General features: G+C 47.6%; 1 protein-coding gene across 2 annotated transcripts in view; it reads left to right on the forward strand.

The window, feature by feature from the left end:
• Nucleotides 1-16,403, forward strand: part of PDS5A (PDS5 cohesin associated factor A) — a 1,291,333-nt gene that overhangs the window by 214,474 nt on the left and 1,060,456 nt on the right. For both annotated transcript variants that reach the window (XM_069631774.1, XM_069631773.1), the window contains exon 12: nucleotides 10,710-10,861. In XM_069631774.1, coding sequence (XP_069487875.1) covers nucleotides 10,710-10,861 — 152 coding nt within the window. The remainder of the gene's footprint in view (nucleotides 1-10,709; nucleotides 10,862-16,403) is intronic.

Genomic DNA, 16,403 nt, shown 5'->3' on the forward strand with positions numbered 1-16,403 from the left:
CATCTGCCTCCAACTCCCTCATGGTCAGCCGCTTCTCCAAGCAACGAGTTGGGGGTAGATCTCTCTCCGCAGCAGGGGCCTCCCTCTGGAACAGCCTCCCTGAAACTTGATGAGAACCCTCTCCGGTTCCGGAAGCACCTCAAAACCTTCCTCTTTGCCTTCGCTTTCTCTCCCCCTCGCCCTTGCTAAAATCACTGAAACTGCAGGGAATCTGCAACTGGGCCACTCACCGATCTCGGTCCTTTTCCCAGCCACTCTTCCCTGCATTGCCTCCCTGGCAACCCCTGCACTGCGGGACTGTCTCTGTATCCCTACAACCCCCCCTCCCAGCACTTACCTTGCACTTGCCACCAGCGAGCCCTTTATTATTTATCTTGTATTCTACTAACACTGTACTGCACTTTCCCCCTGTACTTTTCCTTTTCCCTTCCCCTTCCCCTTACTCTTGCACTTGCACGATCTTAATATCACCTGGCCTAGTAGGATCGTTGTCTGACTTCCCCTTGCCCCCCCCCCCGCCTCGTCGCGCCTTGAAACACTTGTATATAGGCGCGTTACAAATGCCATAGCATATCATAAACCTCTTGCCTCCTCATGCCCCGGGGTTTCCGCCTGGGCAGATCAGATATTGCGCCCCAAGGCCTGAAAGTGCGACGTTATAGTGAGAAGGGCCTTAAGTTGGTCTACGCCGTCGGGCTCATGCTGTTGTGACTTGGGTCTGTATGGGCTTGGAGGTGGGGGCCCCCCTGATGGCGTCCGCTGTGGCTTGCTTCGGTGCTCCTCAATGGGACTGGTGACTGTCATGCGTTGCCCCCATGGACAGGGCCCAAAGGGGTGCCTGGGGGGGTGGTGGTGGGAGGCTCACCTCCGTTCCTTCTGGCGCCTCCTCTCCTCCACGCCTTTGGAAGGATTCCTCCCACGGGTCTCCCCGTGCGCCTCTGGCCAGCACGTCACCGGCATGCTCTGGAGCTGCCCGCTCAGTCGGCGGCTGTGGTGGAGCGACGCCGGGGGGGGGGGGGCGTTGCTGCGCCCTCTGCTGAGTGGGCACCCGAGTTCCTTTTTGTGTGGCAGAGGTGGGTGGATGTGGCCTCCTGGCCGGTCCGCTGCGGGGGGGGGGGGTCTCGCTGTGTGTGGCTCCCGGAACAGCTGCGGGACCACCGCGGCACACCTAGGGGGGTGCAGGAGCTTTGCCGGCCCCTGCGGTCGATGTCTGCTGCTTATTTGCCGCCGGCCAGATCAGTGCGCAAACTCCTTCCCCCCAGCGCCGTCCTGGCTCCGGAGTGGTGGCTGAGGGGTCGGTTTGGCGGGCTTCCTTCAGTGTGGGCCACGCACCGCCCACGCTGCATCGGGCGCTCCACTACACAAACGGGGGCTGGGGGACTGGTGCGGGACACCTAGAAGTGCCGGTATTTCTTAGTGAAGGCTGGATGGCCCCTGGGTGTGTTTTTTAAAGGATTTATTTGGGTGCGCCTCTGGAGCTCACCTCTGAGCTGCCATCTTGGACGCGCTCCAGCGCCCTCTGAATATGCCCTATTCTTAAGAAAGCGGGAGTTGCGTTCGCCTTATATCACAAAATTTCCTTGCGAAAAAGCAAGAACTGCTTATTTCAGATTCAAGTTGAACCAATATCATACATTTGAACACACCAAATACTGGCATGAATCTTAATCTGTTAATCTTGAGACGACTTTTTGCTTTTGCAAAAACAATGCCAAGTTGGAAACTTTAAAACATCTGGTTGTATACTGTCCATATTTTGAATCTGACAGATGCCAACAATTGGGTATTTACTATCCACAGGCAACTGATCTTGCACAAATTATGTTTTGGGAAAGATGCGTGTGGGGGAGACAGCATCTGTTTTGTAGTGGCATTAACAAGAGTGCTATATAACATTGATGAAGCCGTAACCAGGGCAAATTAACCCGTTGCCTAGTGATGTTTTGCCATTCTATTTCTGTCTATTATCTGATTTTTGATAGTATTCTTTATTTCTTTTTCCAAACAAAATCATGAGGGTTTGGTGGTATCCTGAACCTATGAAATAAAAGTGTTTTTTCCATAGAGGTTTTTTATTACTATTTATGCTTTTGTTTTATGTCAGAATGTACGCATCTTAAATATTGTCCCATTGTTTTCTTTTGTTGTCTTGATATATGTGAATTCTGTGGTAACATAAGTGTTCATTAGCGTGAATATACCAACAGCTGCCATATATACTAATCTGAGTTATATGTGTAGTTTCTCCTGTAACGTAGTAATAGTGGAATAGAAACTGAGATCCCTTAGGATGAGAATTGTTACTTTTCCTTTTTACATGTAATTTATTAAATTATAAATCGTTATATAATTGTAACATGTTTTTATATGTTGTAAAATGTTGCTTTGTCAAACTAAATACAATAAAAATAATAATTAAAAAATAAAGCAGGGTTAAGAGTAAACTGTGTCTTACAAATTTGCAAATGGTCTAATTGAGCAGGTTACTCAGTACGATATTTAGGCGTTCGACTGAAGGCGAACTGTGCATTGAGTGATCAGGTAAATAGGGCGGCACTTAAGTTGACCTGGCATTGTGGGGCATGTCAAGATTTATTCAGGACCATGGGGCAGTTCCGGTAAGCGCAACTATTAAGATTTACAAGAGCCAAGCTAGATAGGTGGCCCTATATGGGCCGAGCTCTGGGGCATGTGCAATACCAGTATGTTGGAGGTTGTGGAACCCAAATTCTTAACCATTTGGACCTGCCTGTAAATGCATCCAATGTCCCGGTTTTCTGTGATATGGATCTGCAGAGTATTGGTTTCATTTGTGGGCCGCGGCCTGTGTTTTATGGGTTAGTCTATGGACCAATTGTAATTTGGGCAACTACAGAAAAGCAATAAACCATGTTTTATGAAAAGCAGGGGGAGATAGTTGGCCCTAAAAAGTTCTCCCACCGTTCTCGTAAGGAGCACCCACAAATATTTGATGTTTATCTGCCCAGCTAAACTCGTAGGTCGAAGGCGACAGTCCTAGTCTCAGGATTTCAGACTTCCTGGAATTTATCTTTAGCCCCGCCACTCGCCCAAAAAGGTTTAGCTCATCACAGAGGGCCCGGAGAGACTCCCTTGGGTCCGTTAATGAGAAGAGCAGATCGTCTGCAAAGGCGGCCACCTTATATTCCTGTCCACCAAACGTTATGCAGTGTATATGTACAGCGGCCCTAACTGCTGTCAAAAAAGGCTCCAACTGGAGGGCATGTAGCAGAGGGGAGAGAGGGCAGCCCTGTTTAGTACCCTGAGAAACCGTCACAGGTCCTGAGATTCGACCAGTAATCGCCAATCTAAGGGTCGGGTTTTGATAGCTAGCCATCACCCGGCCTACGAAGCCTGGACCAAACCCCATCCTGATCAGCGTAGCTCGGAGGAAGCCCCACTCCACGCGATCAAACGCCTTTTCGGCATCCACAGCTAGGAGAAGAGCCGGAACCCCCTTCTTGTGAGCTTTTTCCATCAGGTGAGCCAGTCGCCTCGCATTATCCGCCGTTTGGCGACCCCTAATAAAACCCGCCTGGTCGGCCTGGACTATAGATGGCAGGATGTGGCTGTCGAGACCTTTTGTGTACAGCTTAGCATCAACATTTATTAAAGCAATTGGCCGATATGCCCCACAGCGCTCTGGGTTTTTGCCCTTCTTGTGAATAAGAACCACCTTCGCTTCCTCCATAGTCCGTGGCAAAACCTCTGTTGACCCTATATGGTTGAATAGCCTAGTAAGATGGGGGATTAAAGTTTCTTTGTGTAGCTTATAAAATTCAGCAAGGAAACCATCCGGACCGGGGGCTTTACCAGCAGCCGAAGAAGATGGCGCTTTCTTAATCTCATCAGTGGTAAATTCCCCCTCCAACTGTTTCCTTTGTTCTCTCGTTATAGAGTTAACCTGAACTCTCTCTAAGTATCCCACCTGCGCACTAGCATCTGGTTCACTAGAGGAGTACAGGTCTGAGTAGAATTTACAAAACTGTCTCTCAATATCACTATTGGAGGTGTACGCCTGATCCCCCTCTCCTTTGATTCGTGCAATTGTTTTCTCACTGTCTTCCCTTAGGAGCATCTTGGCTAACAGGGGATCGGATTTATTCGCCTTAACATAGTATTTCTGTCGCAAATGGAGGAGAGACTTCTCAGTTTCCCTAGACTGTATAAGATTCAACTGGGCCCTGAGTGTACGGACCTCTCTTTCTATAGTTTTTGTTTGTTTCTTGGCCGTTGCCTCCTGGAGCCTATTTCCCAGCTGCTCCTCTTCGAGACGCAGTTCCCGTTCCCTCCTTGCTTTAATCCCTATTATCTTACCCCGTATCATAGCTTTAAGAGCGTCCCATCATATTTGCGGCGTGGTGTCCCCCCAGCTATTCCGAACAACAAACTCTAGTTCCACCTCCTTAACCAGGGTAGGGTCCTTAAAGAGGGACGCGGGATACCTCCACTTCCACAACCCCGGGGGTCCAAGTGGTCTAGCGAGCACCAGAATGACCAGGGCGTGGTCAGAGACCGCAATAGGACCCAATGTGATGTCCTGCAAATTCCCTAAGAGGAAACTTGACAGCCAGGCGTCATCTATACATGAGTGTGTTATGTGCGCATGCAAATAAAAAGTGTATCCCGGATCATCCCCCCGAACGTCCCTCCAAGCATCAGCTAGTCCCAGATCTATCATTTTAGCCTTTAGGTTCCCCGAGGGGCCCCCCCTGCGAGTCCCACAGCAGTCTACTCCTATCCCTGCGAGGGTCCCAAGCCATATTAAAGTCCCCTGTGAGGATGATCTGGCCCTGCGCAAACTTGCTCAGTTTATTGAGGGTTTGTACCATGAATGGGTCCTGTCCCGTATTGGGTGCATATATTGTTTCAATAGTGTAAGTCTCCCCCCTTCCCTCCAGTATTATCGCCAAATACCTGCCCTGAGAGTTCCGCTGAGAGGCCTTGATCGTCAGGTCCACCCCATCTCTCACAGCAATAACCACCCCTCCCTTCTTGGCAGCTTGAGTGGCCTGTAGAAGCCGGGAGTAACCCCATAGCCTAATCCTGTGGGAATCTTGGGTTGCAATGTGGGTTTCCTGCAGCGTGACAACCTTGGGTTTCTCCCTCCGCACATCTCAACTTTCACCTTTTTGTCTGGGGAGTTCAACCCATTAACATTCATAGACGTGAGTTTCAGCTGACCCCATCCTGGGGGCCCCTCCAACTTGGAGAAGTGTCCTCGCTCCTTCATCACCTGGGCCTCAGAAGTACACTGGATTTGGGTCCCCATAGTAGAAGTTAAAGCCTTGATCGGCGCCTGGGGCTTCCTAGGTCGATAGCAACATCCCCCCCCCCCACACCCCCCTCCCAAAACACCCCCTGGGCGAGCTCAACTGGCACTTTGCCCCCCTCGTGTCAGAACCACGAGAGCTGAGCTCAAACATACTCCCAGTCTGAAACAACGCAGGACTAACCCATCCCATTCCAAGACAATCGCCCCATCCTTCCCCGCCCACACTCCGCGATGCAGCTAACAGCCATGTGGACGATGCCTATTCCTCCTTTCGCAAGTGCCCTCCCCGGCCTTGCCTTGTTGCTCTTCAATCGTGGGTGAAACGGCAGGCTCCCCATCGCCAGAGAGCCCTCTCTGTGCAGGACCCCCCCATGTGTAGAGGGGTTCTCTGAGACACGTCGATCCTGTGGGGGGAGCCGTCTCGCCGGGCGCTTGGAGCGTACTTTAATCCATTCCCAGGATTTAAGTGCTTTACGGGGAGCCTCTGTCTCAGGCGGCCCCTGCGATTGTTGATCCTCTATACCTAGTAGCTCCAGGCCCTGTTCACAGGACGTAATGTTATGCTGCTGGCCCTGCCACATGAATTTCAGACCAAACGGACAAGTCCATTGATATCGAACTTGCTGTGCCCTTAGGTGTTTCAGGACTGGACTCAGTCGCATAACTATGGAAGGCCACCAAAACGTCCCTTGGCCTTCCGCCGGGTTCGGCCCGGGGAGGCCCCACTCTGTGAATTCTATCGAACTGCAGGTCCAGGCCCGACTCTCCCTCCAGCAAGTCTGTGAAGATGTTCGTAAGAGCTTGCGCGTGATCCTGGGCCTGGATAGTTTCCGGAAGAGCCTTGACCTGAATATTGATCTGCCTGGAGCGATTTTCCAGCTCCTCAGCCTGCAGCTCTAGATTCTGAGTTGCCACAACTAGAGTCTCTAGCAAATTCCCTGCCTGACGAGCATCATCTGTCAGTTCTTGGATGGCCTTTTCAGTAATGTCGACCCTTTCTTCCACCTTGTTTATTTTGCGTTTGATTTCCCTGAGTCCTTCCGCTAAATCTTCTCGCAGGGAGTCAGTTTGCCTTTGGCCTGCCGCAGTAATTTTGTCGACCATCTCACCCAGAAACTGCTTTAGGATTGCATGTGTGACTAATGCATCCTGGGAGGGCTGGAGAACTGTTGCGCCCCCCTGTCGCCTCCTCTAGCAAGTCCCCCTCCGTTTCAGGCGCCCAGGACCAAAGCCCGGCAAGGGTCGCCTCCTGGGATTTTTTCAAGCTCTTCACTGCCAACAGTGATTCTTTTTACAACAAAACTCTCTAACATTGTGCAAGACTTTGGTGCTAATCTTCAAGAAGTGCTTCCGCTCCCTTAGACTTTTCTCAATTGACATTGGCTGTTCTGGCTCCCTGAAAACTCTGCTTACCCTCTGACTTTGTGTTGATATGTCCCTCCAAAAAGCCATACATGCCTTACTTGTATAGCTGGGAAAGGGATAACCATATTGCATTGGGGGAGTGAAAAGCGCTTACCTGTTTGAGAAACTCAACCTTTGTTTCCTTCCCTAATCTTTTCCTTTTTCCACTAACCTCAGTATTGCCTTAAATGTACAAGTGATATATTAATGTCCATAGTGTCTTAACAATTGAAGTCACCTTAGGGTTTAGGAAGTGTCTGTGTGCCATCCCAAAAGGGTATCTACTTATTTACTGAAACTGAGATTTTCTTTTTTTTTTAAAGTGTTGCATTTTGCTCCCTTCTAAAGAAGGCTTTTTAAAAACAGACTGTTAAGGTTTCTTTATAAAATATTTATTTATTAATTTGAGTAGAAGTGTTATTTGAATACCTGTCACTGTGAATCTCTGTTACACCCTACAGCTCACATTGACCCCTCTTGAGATGAGCCTGGCTGTTCAGTGTCACTACCAACTTGTGTAGTACAGGCCTATACCAGAGGTTGTGTTACCTTTTGCCAAGAGGAAATAGCTGGTGTAGTCTCCCACAGGGTTACTGCATACAATCTTGCCTAACATTGATAACTGGGGAAAGCCAGCAACAGTCGCCTGCACACATGCCACACAAACCCTAAACAGTCTAAGGGTTTGAATCAACGAAAAGAAAGTCTGCTTCCAAGCTTAAGCAATCAATTTCTGGGTGCAATATTATACACCATTTAGTACTGTGCCATTAGCTGCTGCTAGCTAACTGTCCGCTTCTACAAATAGTATTTATTAACAACTGAATACGATTTAAGCACCACAGAGCGCCTCCTGTGTTTGGCACTAATGGTCCGTTTCACTCTAGGAAATGGCTCATCTAGCCCTTATGTGTAATTAAAAGTGCTTTAAAGAATAATAGTGTTGATGTAGCTCGTTGTGCTTGAATTGCCTATAGTCTGTTCGTTTTTGTCTGCTTTGGTGAGGCTTGTGGTGTCAGTATCCTGATTCTAAAGGAATCCTTACATTTTGTCCTGCTTGTTGGGCAAGAATTGATGTAGTAACCCTGTGGGAGACTACACAACCCTTGTCCTCTTGTTATTAGGTAACACACCTATTGGTATTTATCTGTACTACACTAGTTTGTAGTGTGACTGAGCAGCCAGACTTAAATGTGAGCTGTAGAGCTGCAGCATCGAAATTCACAAATACAAGTATCCAAACAACACTTATACTCAAGGTTTTCTAGTAAAATAATTATTTAACAATCAGTTTTAAATAAGCATTCTTTAAAAAGGGCAATGTGCAACAATACAAATAAAACTTCAAAATGCGTTCTCAGAATCAAGTCAAAGCAAGCAGATACTCTTTAGAGATGCTTCATACACACTTCCTACACCCTGAGGTGATTTCACTAACTAGGACAGTATTGCCATTTATATATCACTTTTGTACTTTGTAAATTCTGAGGTTGGCAGAAAGGAAAGGTTAAAGGAAGGAAAAGGTTAAATAGGTTCTCAGAGCATGTGAGCACTTTTAAAATCTCCCAATGAAGTCTAGATTACCTTTCCCAGCAATATTAGTTAAAAATCAATGCATCTCCTATGAGGGACAGTAAGAATCAGGCAATGGAACAGAAGAGTCTTCCGGGAGCTAGGACAGCCAAAGTCAATTGCAGAAAAGTCTATTGAGCTGAGGCACTTCTTAGATAGCAAAAAAGTCTTGCACAAAGAGTTTGTTGTAGAAAATCACTGTTGGGCCACAAGCTGTTATACTTGTAAATGTTTGTTAGAATCAATTGAAAAAAATGCAGCTACTGAGAAGAGCAAGCTACAGAGAGAGGCAAGTACCCCCAAGTCAGAACAGTACCTTTGGTTAGAAGAGGCTCCAGCTGGCTCCTGTCTGGTTGCATCGATCCAGATCCTGTGTTCCTGGGCCTCAGTCGTGGGGACAAGAGGAAGGACGTCTGTGGGCACCTGCGGCAGCAATCCGATGGTCAGCAGCAGCTACGGGCTCTTTTCAGATCAGCAGAAATTTGCGGTTTCAGCGCTCGGTAAATAGTGCAAATGCTGATCTTGGACACCAGTTGTGCTTCATTCACTCCTTCAGTCCAGCACTCTGGTGAGGTGACTCGAGCTTGGGTCGTCCTGCTTCATGAGGGTCCTCGGAGACTCCTGGAGCTTTTGGCCGGTTTACAGACATTGCACTCGACTATGTATTTCTCGACCCCTGGCACTCGGTTCCAGCAGCAGCAAAGAAGTACAGCCAGTTGTGGAAGGTCTTCCAGCAAAGTTCGCCTCATGGTTAGTTGGTCCCACTAACCTAAGGGAAAAAGTCGCTCCATCCAGAGCTTCTCTTGCCGATCAGAAAAGCGTTTCAGCTCTGCATCAGGGCTTCACCGGGCAGTTCAACAGTCTAGGAGGATTCAGCAAGGTTTGTTAATGGTTTCTTCGTCTCGATGTCCTTCCCAGTGGTCGACTGTCTTCAGTCCAAGAAGCCTCTTCTTTTAAGCAGGTTTCTCTCATTCATGCACAGACTAGCTGTGTCTCATTTATGCACAGCCTAGCTGTCAATCAAACAGGTTGGTTATCCTGCAACCAAGGAGACAAAGGACAGGGGAGTTTCGGGCACCTCACTGACTTCCTGCCCTTCCAAACGCACTGGAGCCAGAGGCGGGTTTCAGCACTGAAGCCCGCCAAAGACAAAACGAACAAAGGGGTCAAACCTGGTTTGGTGTGCAGAGTAAAATCCAAGTAAGACCTCACAAACCAGAAATGGCGAAAAAAGACTGGGGCCATTTTTACAAAATTATCACCCATGGGTGCTATACTGCAGCTGAGGATTCAGCCTGCGGTAGATGAGCACAATGGTAGGAAAATTAAACCACTGCCACCAGCCATTTAAAGTAGTGTGGGTAACATTAAAAAATGTTACATGAGTAAGTAGGAAAAGGGGATACGAAGTAACACCCCAGCACTCCACATAAGATGGTGTTCCCTGGACCTACAAAGAGAAAAGGTAAGTAAAGTCAATTTCACTTTACTTTTCTTGGGAACTGTAGTTCACCCAAGAAAAGGTATTTAAACCGTAAGAGAAATCTAAAGGATTTCTCTGTGACACTGTGCAGAAGGTGCTGTGCGTCACCATACAAAAAGTAGATTCCTATGGAGTTTGTCAGACTCCAAAAACAAAAGGAATTATAAAATCCAAATCAGATCGAAACACATGAGGGAGTGAGAAAAAGGGCTCACTCATGGGTTAAAATTAAAAAGTCAAGCAAAAGAGCTTGGGGTCTCCAGGGTTGAAGGGGCACAGAAATGAGAATACTCCCTAACAATGTACTCTGATGGACCTAAAGATGTCAAACTGTGAGTTTGGTGCTTTTCAAACAGAGTGGCTCTTCCGATTACTGGAGAATAACAATATCCTGCTCCTGCGTTACTGAATGATGGTGAAGTGTTGGAGGGGGGATTTCTGTAAGCATTTAATCCTCTTGATAAAACTGCTGCTCCAGTGAATTTAACCCCAAATCTTTGCTTTTTCCCAGCATCAGATGTCACAGTAAAAACCTCTAATCCATGCAGTCACATTGAAAATGCCCATGTCCTATTTGGTTTCATGTTTTTCTTTGTGTGAAATGGTTACAGAATCACAATGTATGCCACCATTCATTAGTCCTGGATGAAATCTGAGCATCTATGTTGCTGGAGTGTAGATAGAAACTCTAGCTACCAACCATGAAAGCCATTTAACGCCAACCAAGCAAGAACAAAGCCATAGTAGTTTCTAGCATTCCTAACTAGATGTTGAGATAAAGCAAATTTTGCAAATCCAAGAGCCGCATATTGCATCACTATTTTACACATGAAAATATATCTTTTCCAAGCACCTTCGTTTTACGTGCTTTTATTACTGATGCTGTACTTGTCATTTTATTGGTAAAAGTGATAGTACCAGTGCTTTATTTTGTCCTATTCTATTTTTTTATTTCAGTGGAGGGTAAGAAAAGAAGCTATGATGGGGCTTGCCCAGCTGTATAAGAAGTACTGCCTACATGCAGAGGCAGGAAAGGATGCTGGCGAGAAAGTGAGCTGGATAAAGGATAAACTTTTGCACATATACTATCAAAACAGTATTGATGACAAGTGAGTTTAAAAACATACTTTGCACTTTGTAGACAATTATTTTTAATCTGTGCTGTAAGGCCACATGTACATATGTAAACAATTATTCCTAGAGAAACTGATACATAACCACTCGGCATGACAGTAATATCTATTTTACACAGTTGAGGATATATATTTGTCCATGAATTGCCTTGATGGATGCAACTGCTCAGGAACCTCCAAAGAAGCTGAATAAAGACCATGAAATCCTTGCTACACTAGTTAAGGCAATTAAATGGGTATTGAATGAATCACCCAGCCACAGCTTAAGGGAAGAACCCTTCACAGTAAATTCAATGAGGTCTTAGTTAAAAAAGAGTTTGATCTAATGTGGTGTTTTACGGGAGTGAACTCTGGACCAAGTCACCTATCGCTGGTTGGACACAATTGAGGATGCAATGTTGAGAAGTGTGAGTGTACACAATGGTGTAGGTGAGCCCAGAAGGGCTTTTTTGTACTTTTGGCACCTAAATTCGAAACAGAGCAACAAGTGCTCTAAATTGCTGCATTTGCATTGTTACTGTGTTTTTCACACATGGTAGTATTCCTGGATTGATTTCTTCTGGCCATTTATTTCTGCTCAAGTCTCTAGTTGGGCTGTATATGCTGTGGTCCTTTGTGCCTCCCTCCAAGATGGCCACCATATTCACTTGCACATGAGTGCCTGCCCTGGGCCCCAGCTACTTCACCGATTTGGCCTGTGTCCATCCATAAGAGCCAATCACGGAAGCCGACAGGCTTTAGCCGGCGCCCCTCACCAAAGGCCCACTTAAAACGCTTGGTCTGTGCCTGTCCCGTCCTGAAAGTCCTTCTCCTTCCCCCGCCTCCTAAAACTATGAATCAACCTCCAAACTTATATATTGCTACCTCATGAACTTGGACCCATGGACCTCTATGCTGCCTGCAGATCTACCAGTCAGTGATGGTGAATTCTCCCATTGCATCCTCCACTAACTGTCTGATCCAATGACTGTGCCTATGATCTCTACCTTCCTTGCCGCTTTCTTGGAAGTCGAATCTAGGTGTGTGTGCGCCTTTACATCTGTGCACCTCTTTGCATTGCATCTGTGCCCCTGGTTCTTGAAATTCAAATTCCTTTTTGGATTGCATTTGTGCCTTTTTGACTACTAGGCCACCTGGTGAGTTTACCTAGAACTGTGCAGCCTCTCTTCTTTCATTCCACCACTAACCGCTGCTGCCCCTCTGGCTCTCACCATCTCACCCATATTCTCTAAATGCTACACCATCACCCCCTCATGAAATCCGGAAGGAAAAAGCACAAAAAAGACCTCCCGAGTGCTAACCCTGGCCTGCCCATCTCGGACTCCTATGTCTGTGCTTCTTCCAGAGAGATCTTAACTGATATTGTCTTCTGTCACCTCTCCAGATCTTTGGCCCCCTCATCTCTACTCTCTCCTTTCACATCCTCCCCCATTAACGGTGGAACCAAGTGGGAATTCCTCTTGGCCGGCTTCTCATCTTCACGTTGCTTTGTTAATGTCTACCACACAGGCACTGTCCTGGTCCACACTCCTCAACCCAACCTCTTTCTCTTTGGCCAGATCTCTCAATAACTTCCTTCCTTCTACTGCATCTCCCCCACTACTCTCTCTATCCCTCCCCCTCTGACTGGTGTACCACGCCCCTGTACACCACCTCAGAAAACCTTCAAAGGCAGAGACCTCCTTCACCTGGCTAATCTGAACTCCCGCTCAGCCAACAAACACCCTGCCGACATCTGCCTCCTTCTTGAAGACATTGACCTCGACATTCTCGCTCTTACAAAGATATGGTTCAATGCCAGCTCAGTCACTGCTTTTGACTCTCCTCCCTGACGGCTTCAAGATCATTTCCCAGCCTTGACCTCACTGTGCTGGCGGTGGGGTTGCCTTAATCTTCCCTGAGTGGGTGCCGCCTTCCATTTTACCCACCCAGATCTACTCTTCTTTGGAGAGCTTGGTGTGCAAGTTGGTCACCTCTCACTCCTCCAGCCTGACCATTGGTACCATTTACCGGCCTCCAGGCACTACCACCCTGTTCCTCTCTGAATGGGCTGATTTCTGTTCTTCTGTATTTTCTTCCACTCTCCTCCTCTGATTTAAACATCCAATTGGACTCCCCTATTGCAGCATCCACTCTTTTCATTGACCTCTGCACCTCTCTATCTCCATTCTTACTTCTAGTCCAACCCACACGGCTGGACACTCTGGACGCCCTCATCCACTCTGACCTCTCCTCCCCACTGGTCACCCCTCACTTGGTCAGACCATTCTCTCCTCGCCTCCCACATGGGTCCCTTTTGGCCCTCTGACCACCCCACCCCCCAAAAGCTCTTCCAACCTCGTTCACTTAAACATCCACCAGATGAAACGAGTGTCAACTGCTGCCTTCGCATCCACCTTCATCCCACCTTGCCCCCCCCTACCTCAGATTCTACCAATGATTCTGCTCTCAGCAACCTCCACTTGGCCATCACTGATACTCTTGACATTCTTGCCCCAGTCATGAGGATCCGCCTGAAACCTGCCTCTAAGCATAACACCTGGTATGACTTGAACTTGCAGCCCTGAAATAAAAGTGCAGAGCGGCGGAATGGAAGTGGCAAACCTCAGGCTCATCCTCTGACAAACTGGCTTGCAGCCGGCTCCAAAGGCAATACAGACTCTCCATCCGTGTCAAGAAAAGAGCCCACAACAGGCACAGGTTTCTCGAGCATCCAACAACTCGGCTGAAATTTTCAAGATCTGCACTGAACTAGCCAACCCTGCCGCAGTCTCCTCCTCCCCTTCTCCTTCCCAGGCCCTCTGCAACACACTGGCCACTCACCTCGCCACCAAAACCCAGGACATTCTGAAAACCCTTGTTACTCACCCTCCCAACCTATCCCTCACCCCCTATGCCTTCCTTGGCCCCCTCACCCTCCTTCTCCCCTGTCGCACCTGAAGAAGTTACCAGAGTTGTCCGCTCCATGAAGCTCTCTTTTAAACAAGTTTCCCCTTGCTCATCCAGCACCTTCAAGGACAACATTGGCACGCTTGCCTCCGCACTCGCAGATTTCTGCAATCACTCTTTAAACACTGGATCGTCCCCTCCTCCTTCAAGCACTCCTTTGTGCGCACCCTCCTGAAAAAACCTTTAGCAGACCCAACCTATCCTGCCAACTACTGCCCTATTTCCATCACCCCCTTCCTGGGGAAACTGCTGGAGAAGCTAGCCTTGCACCAACCCGCACACCAAACTTGTGGGTAGTCTCCACGATCATCAATCTTGATTCCAAGCATCCAGAGGCACAGAAACTGCTCTTCTGAACCACCCGTGAAGAACTGCTCGCATCTTTGGACTCAAACTCGTCAGCTGTCCTCATCCTACTCGATCTCTCCTCTGTCTTTGACATGGTCATCCATTCCATCCTCATACAAAGGCTCCATGATACCCTTGGTATCTTGGAACGGGCACTGGACTGGCTGACATCCTTCCTAACTGACGGTTCGTCCCAATCATCCTGGGCACCTTCTCCTCTCCTACTTCTCTACCTGTGGTGTCCCCCAGGGTTCTATCCTCCCCTTGGCTCTTTAACATCTACTTTGCTCAGCTGCCACGCCTCATCTGCTCCTTTTCCCACCCAACTTCCAGTGTTATGCAGGCGACACACAACTCTTTCAAACCTCCTGCCGACCCTCTTGCACCTTCCATCATCCCTGACTGCCTATTTGCCATCCAGTCCTGGTGCACATCCAACGATCTCTGCCTCAACGCCTGTACAACTGAGATCCTTCACTCTGTTCTTCCTCCATGGGCTCGCGCCCTGCTCCTTCTTCTGAAGCCAGAAACCTTGGAGTTATCTTTGACTCGTCTCTCTCCTCCTTCCTCTCTCACACTCAGGACATTGCCAAGAAGTGCCACTTTCAGCTCTTCCCTCTGAAAGGAATCCTCCCTTTTCTCACTTCCCCCAGAGGCTCAATGTTACCCGAGCCGTGGTTCTCTCTAGGCTTGACTATTGCACTCTGCGACTCCTCGAGCTAATCCAGAATAGGGCAGCGAGAAAGTCTTCACTGGCTCCTGGTTTCTGCACAGATTAAATTCAAATCCCTCTGCATCATCCACAAGACTGTCTGGGCCCGGGGACCACACTATCTTCAACTTTATCTTACTAAATACTCTCCCTCTAGACCTTTACGTTCCTCTGGCACTAACTTTGTGTAACGTGTTTTGCCAAACAGAGGGCAGGAGGTCGACCGCTCTCCTCAGCTGGCTCCCTCTTATAGACCAGCCTCCCCCTCCCTCTTCACCTTGAGCAGGAATCTCCTCAAGACTTTCTCATCAAGACTTTCTTCTTTACCTCCTTCTTCTCTCCTCTGCTAATCTCACAGTTGTTGTGATTGGTGTCTTGTGCCCTTATGCATCCTCGTGCCCTGACCACCCACACCCAGTCGTCCCAGCTTGTGTCTACCCTCAGCACTTGCCTTGGCACCCCCTCCAACCTGGAGGCTCACACTTACACCCAACGCGGCTCCAGGCAGTGTAGCACTCACCATACCATGCACTGGGTTCACCCACGAGCACAGACACACCATCACCTACCCTCCACCCTGCCCTCTTCCTTGCTGCACTTGCATGTACTGAACGCTCACAAGGCATAGTAGTTTTTTTTTTCCTTCTCCACTGTTTTTAAAATTGCGTGCATTTTAACGTGCTTCACTTCCTTGTTCCCTTCCCTTGCCCTGTGGGCGCTTTGAAACAGTATTTTCTTGCTGTATCAGAGCCTAACAAGCGAATAATAAACAATAAATAATGCTGTCCCACTAGCTGCAATCCGTTTGAATATTATATTCTTAGGGCACGAGTTCAGTGGCAAATATTTTCCTTGTTTTGCAAAATAAGTTGTCTGATCACGGAGTCTCTATGCTGAAATCAAAATCTGTATGGAATTGAAACCAGCATTGGGGAGGGGGAGGAGCGGTATATTGATAATTTAAAGGAATATTCTGAAACTGAGTGAACTCAATTTGGATACAGGGGTTCGGATTTCCAATCCTGAAAAAGTAAATAATGCACTTTATAATGGGGACTGGACCAATACAATAGATTCTCTCCATGGATATCCATCCTTGATGCACCTTGGTTATGAGTACAAAAAGAGAGGTACTGTTGCTGCATATTTGCACTTGTTCCCTAACCATTTTTATAGATTGATCTTAATGTGTTTACGTTGGGACTTGCTGCTGACGAAAGAGGTGTTACGGAGGGGAAATATTTGCAATGTGGATGCTTTTTTTAGATTCTGCAGGGACAAAGAAAATACGGTAACTACAAGGCATCTATTACTAGAATGCCCTGTTTTAAAGCTGAAAATATTGATATACCTTAGATAGTTTTTCTCCAAAAACTGGGTTGACAATGAAAACTTGTGGGAATGATGCCGAAGTAGTATCAGAACATCTGACGGGTTAGTGGGGGCTGCTTTTTTTTTTTTGTTGCACTTAAGCACATTGTAATTCTGCCAGATAACTGCACTTTGTGG

The sequence above is a fragment of the Ambystoma mexicanum genome, chromosome 6q (genome assembly GCF_040938575.1).
Source record: "Ambystoma mexicanum isolate Mex_15411 chromosome 6q, UKY_AmexF1_1, whole genome shotgun sequence".
NCBI classification, from domain to species: Eukaryota; Metazoa; Chordata; class Amphibia; order Caudata; family Ambystomatidae; genus Ambystoma; species Ambystoma mexicanum.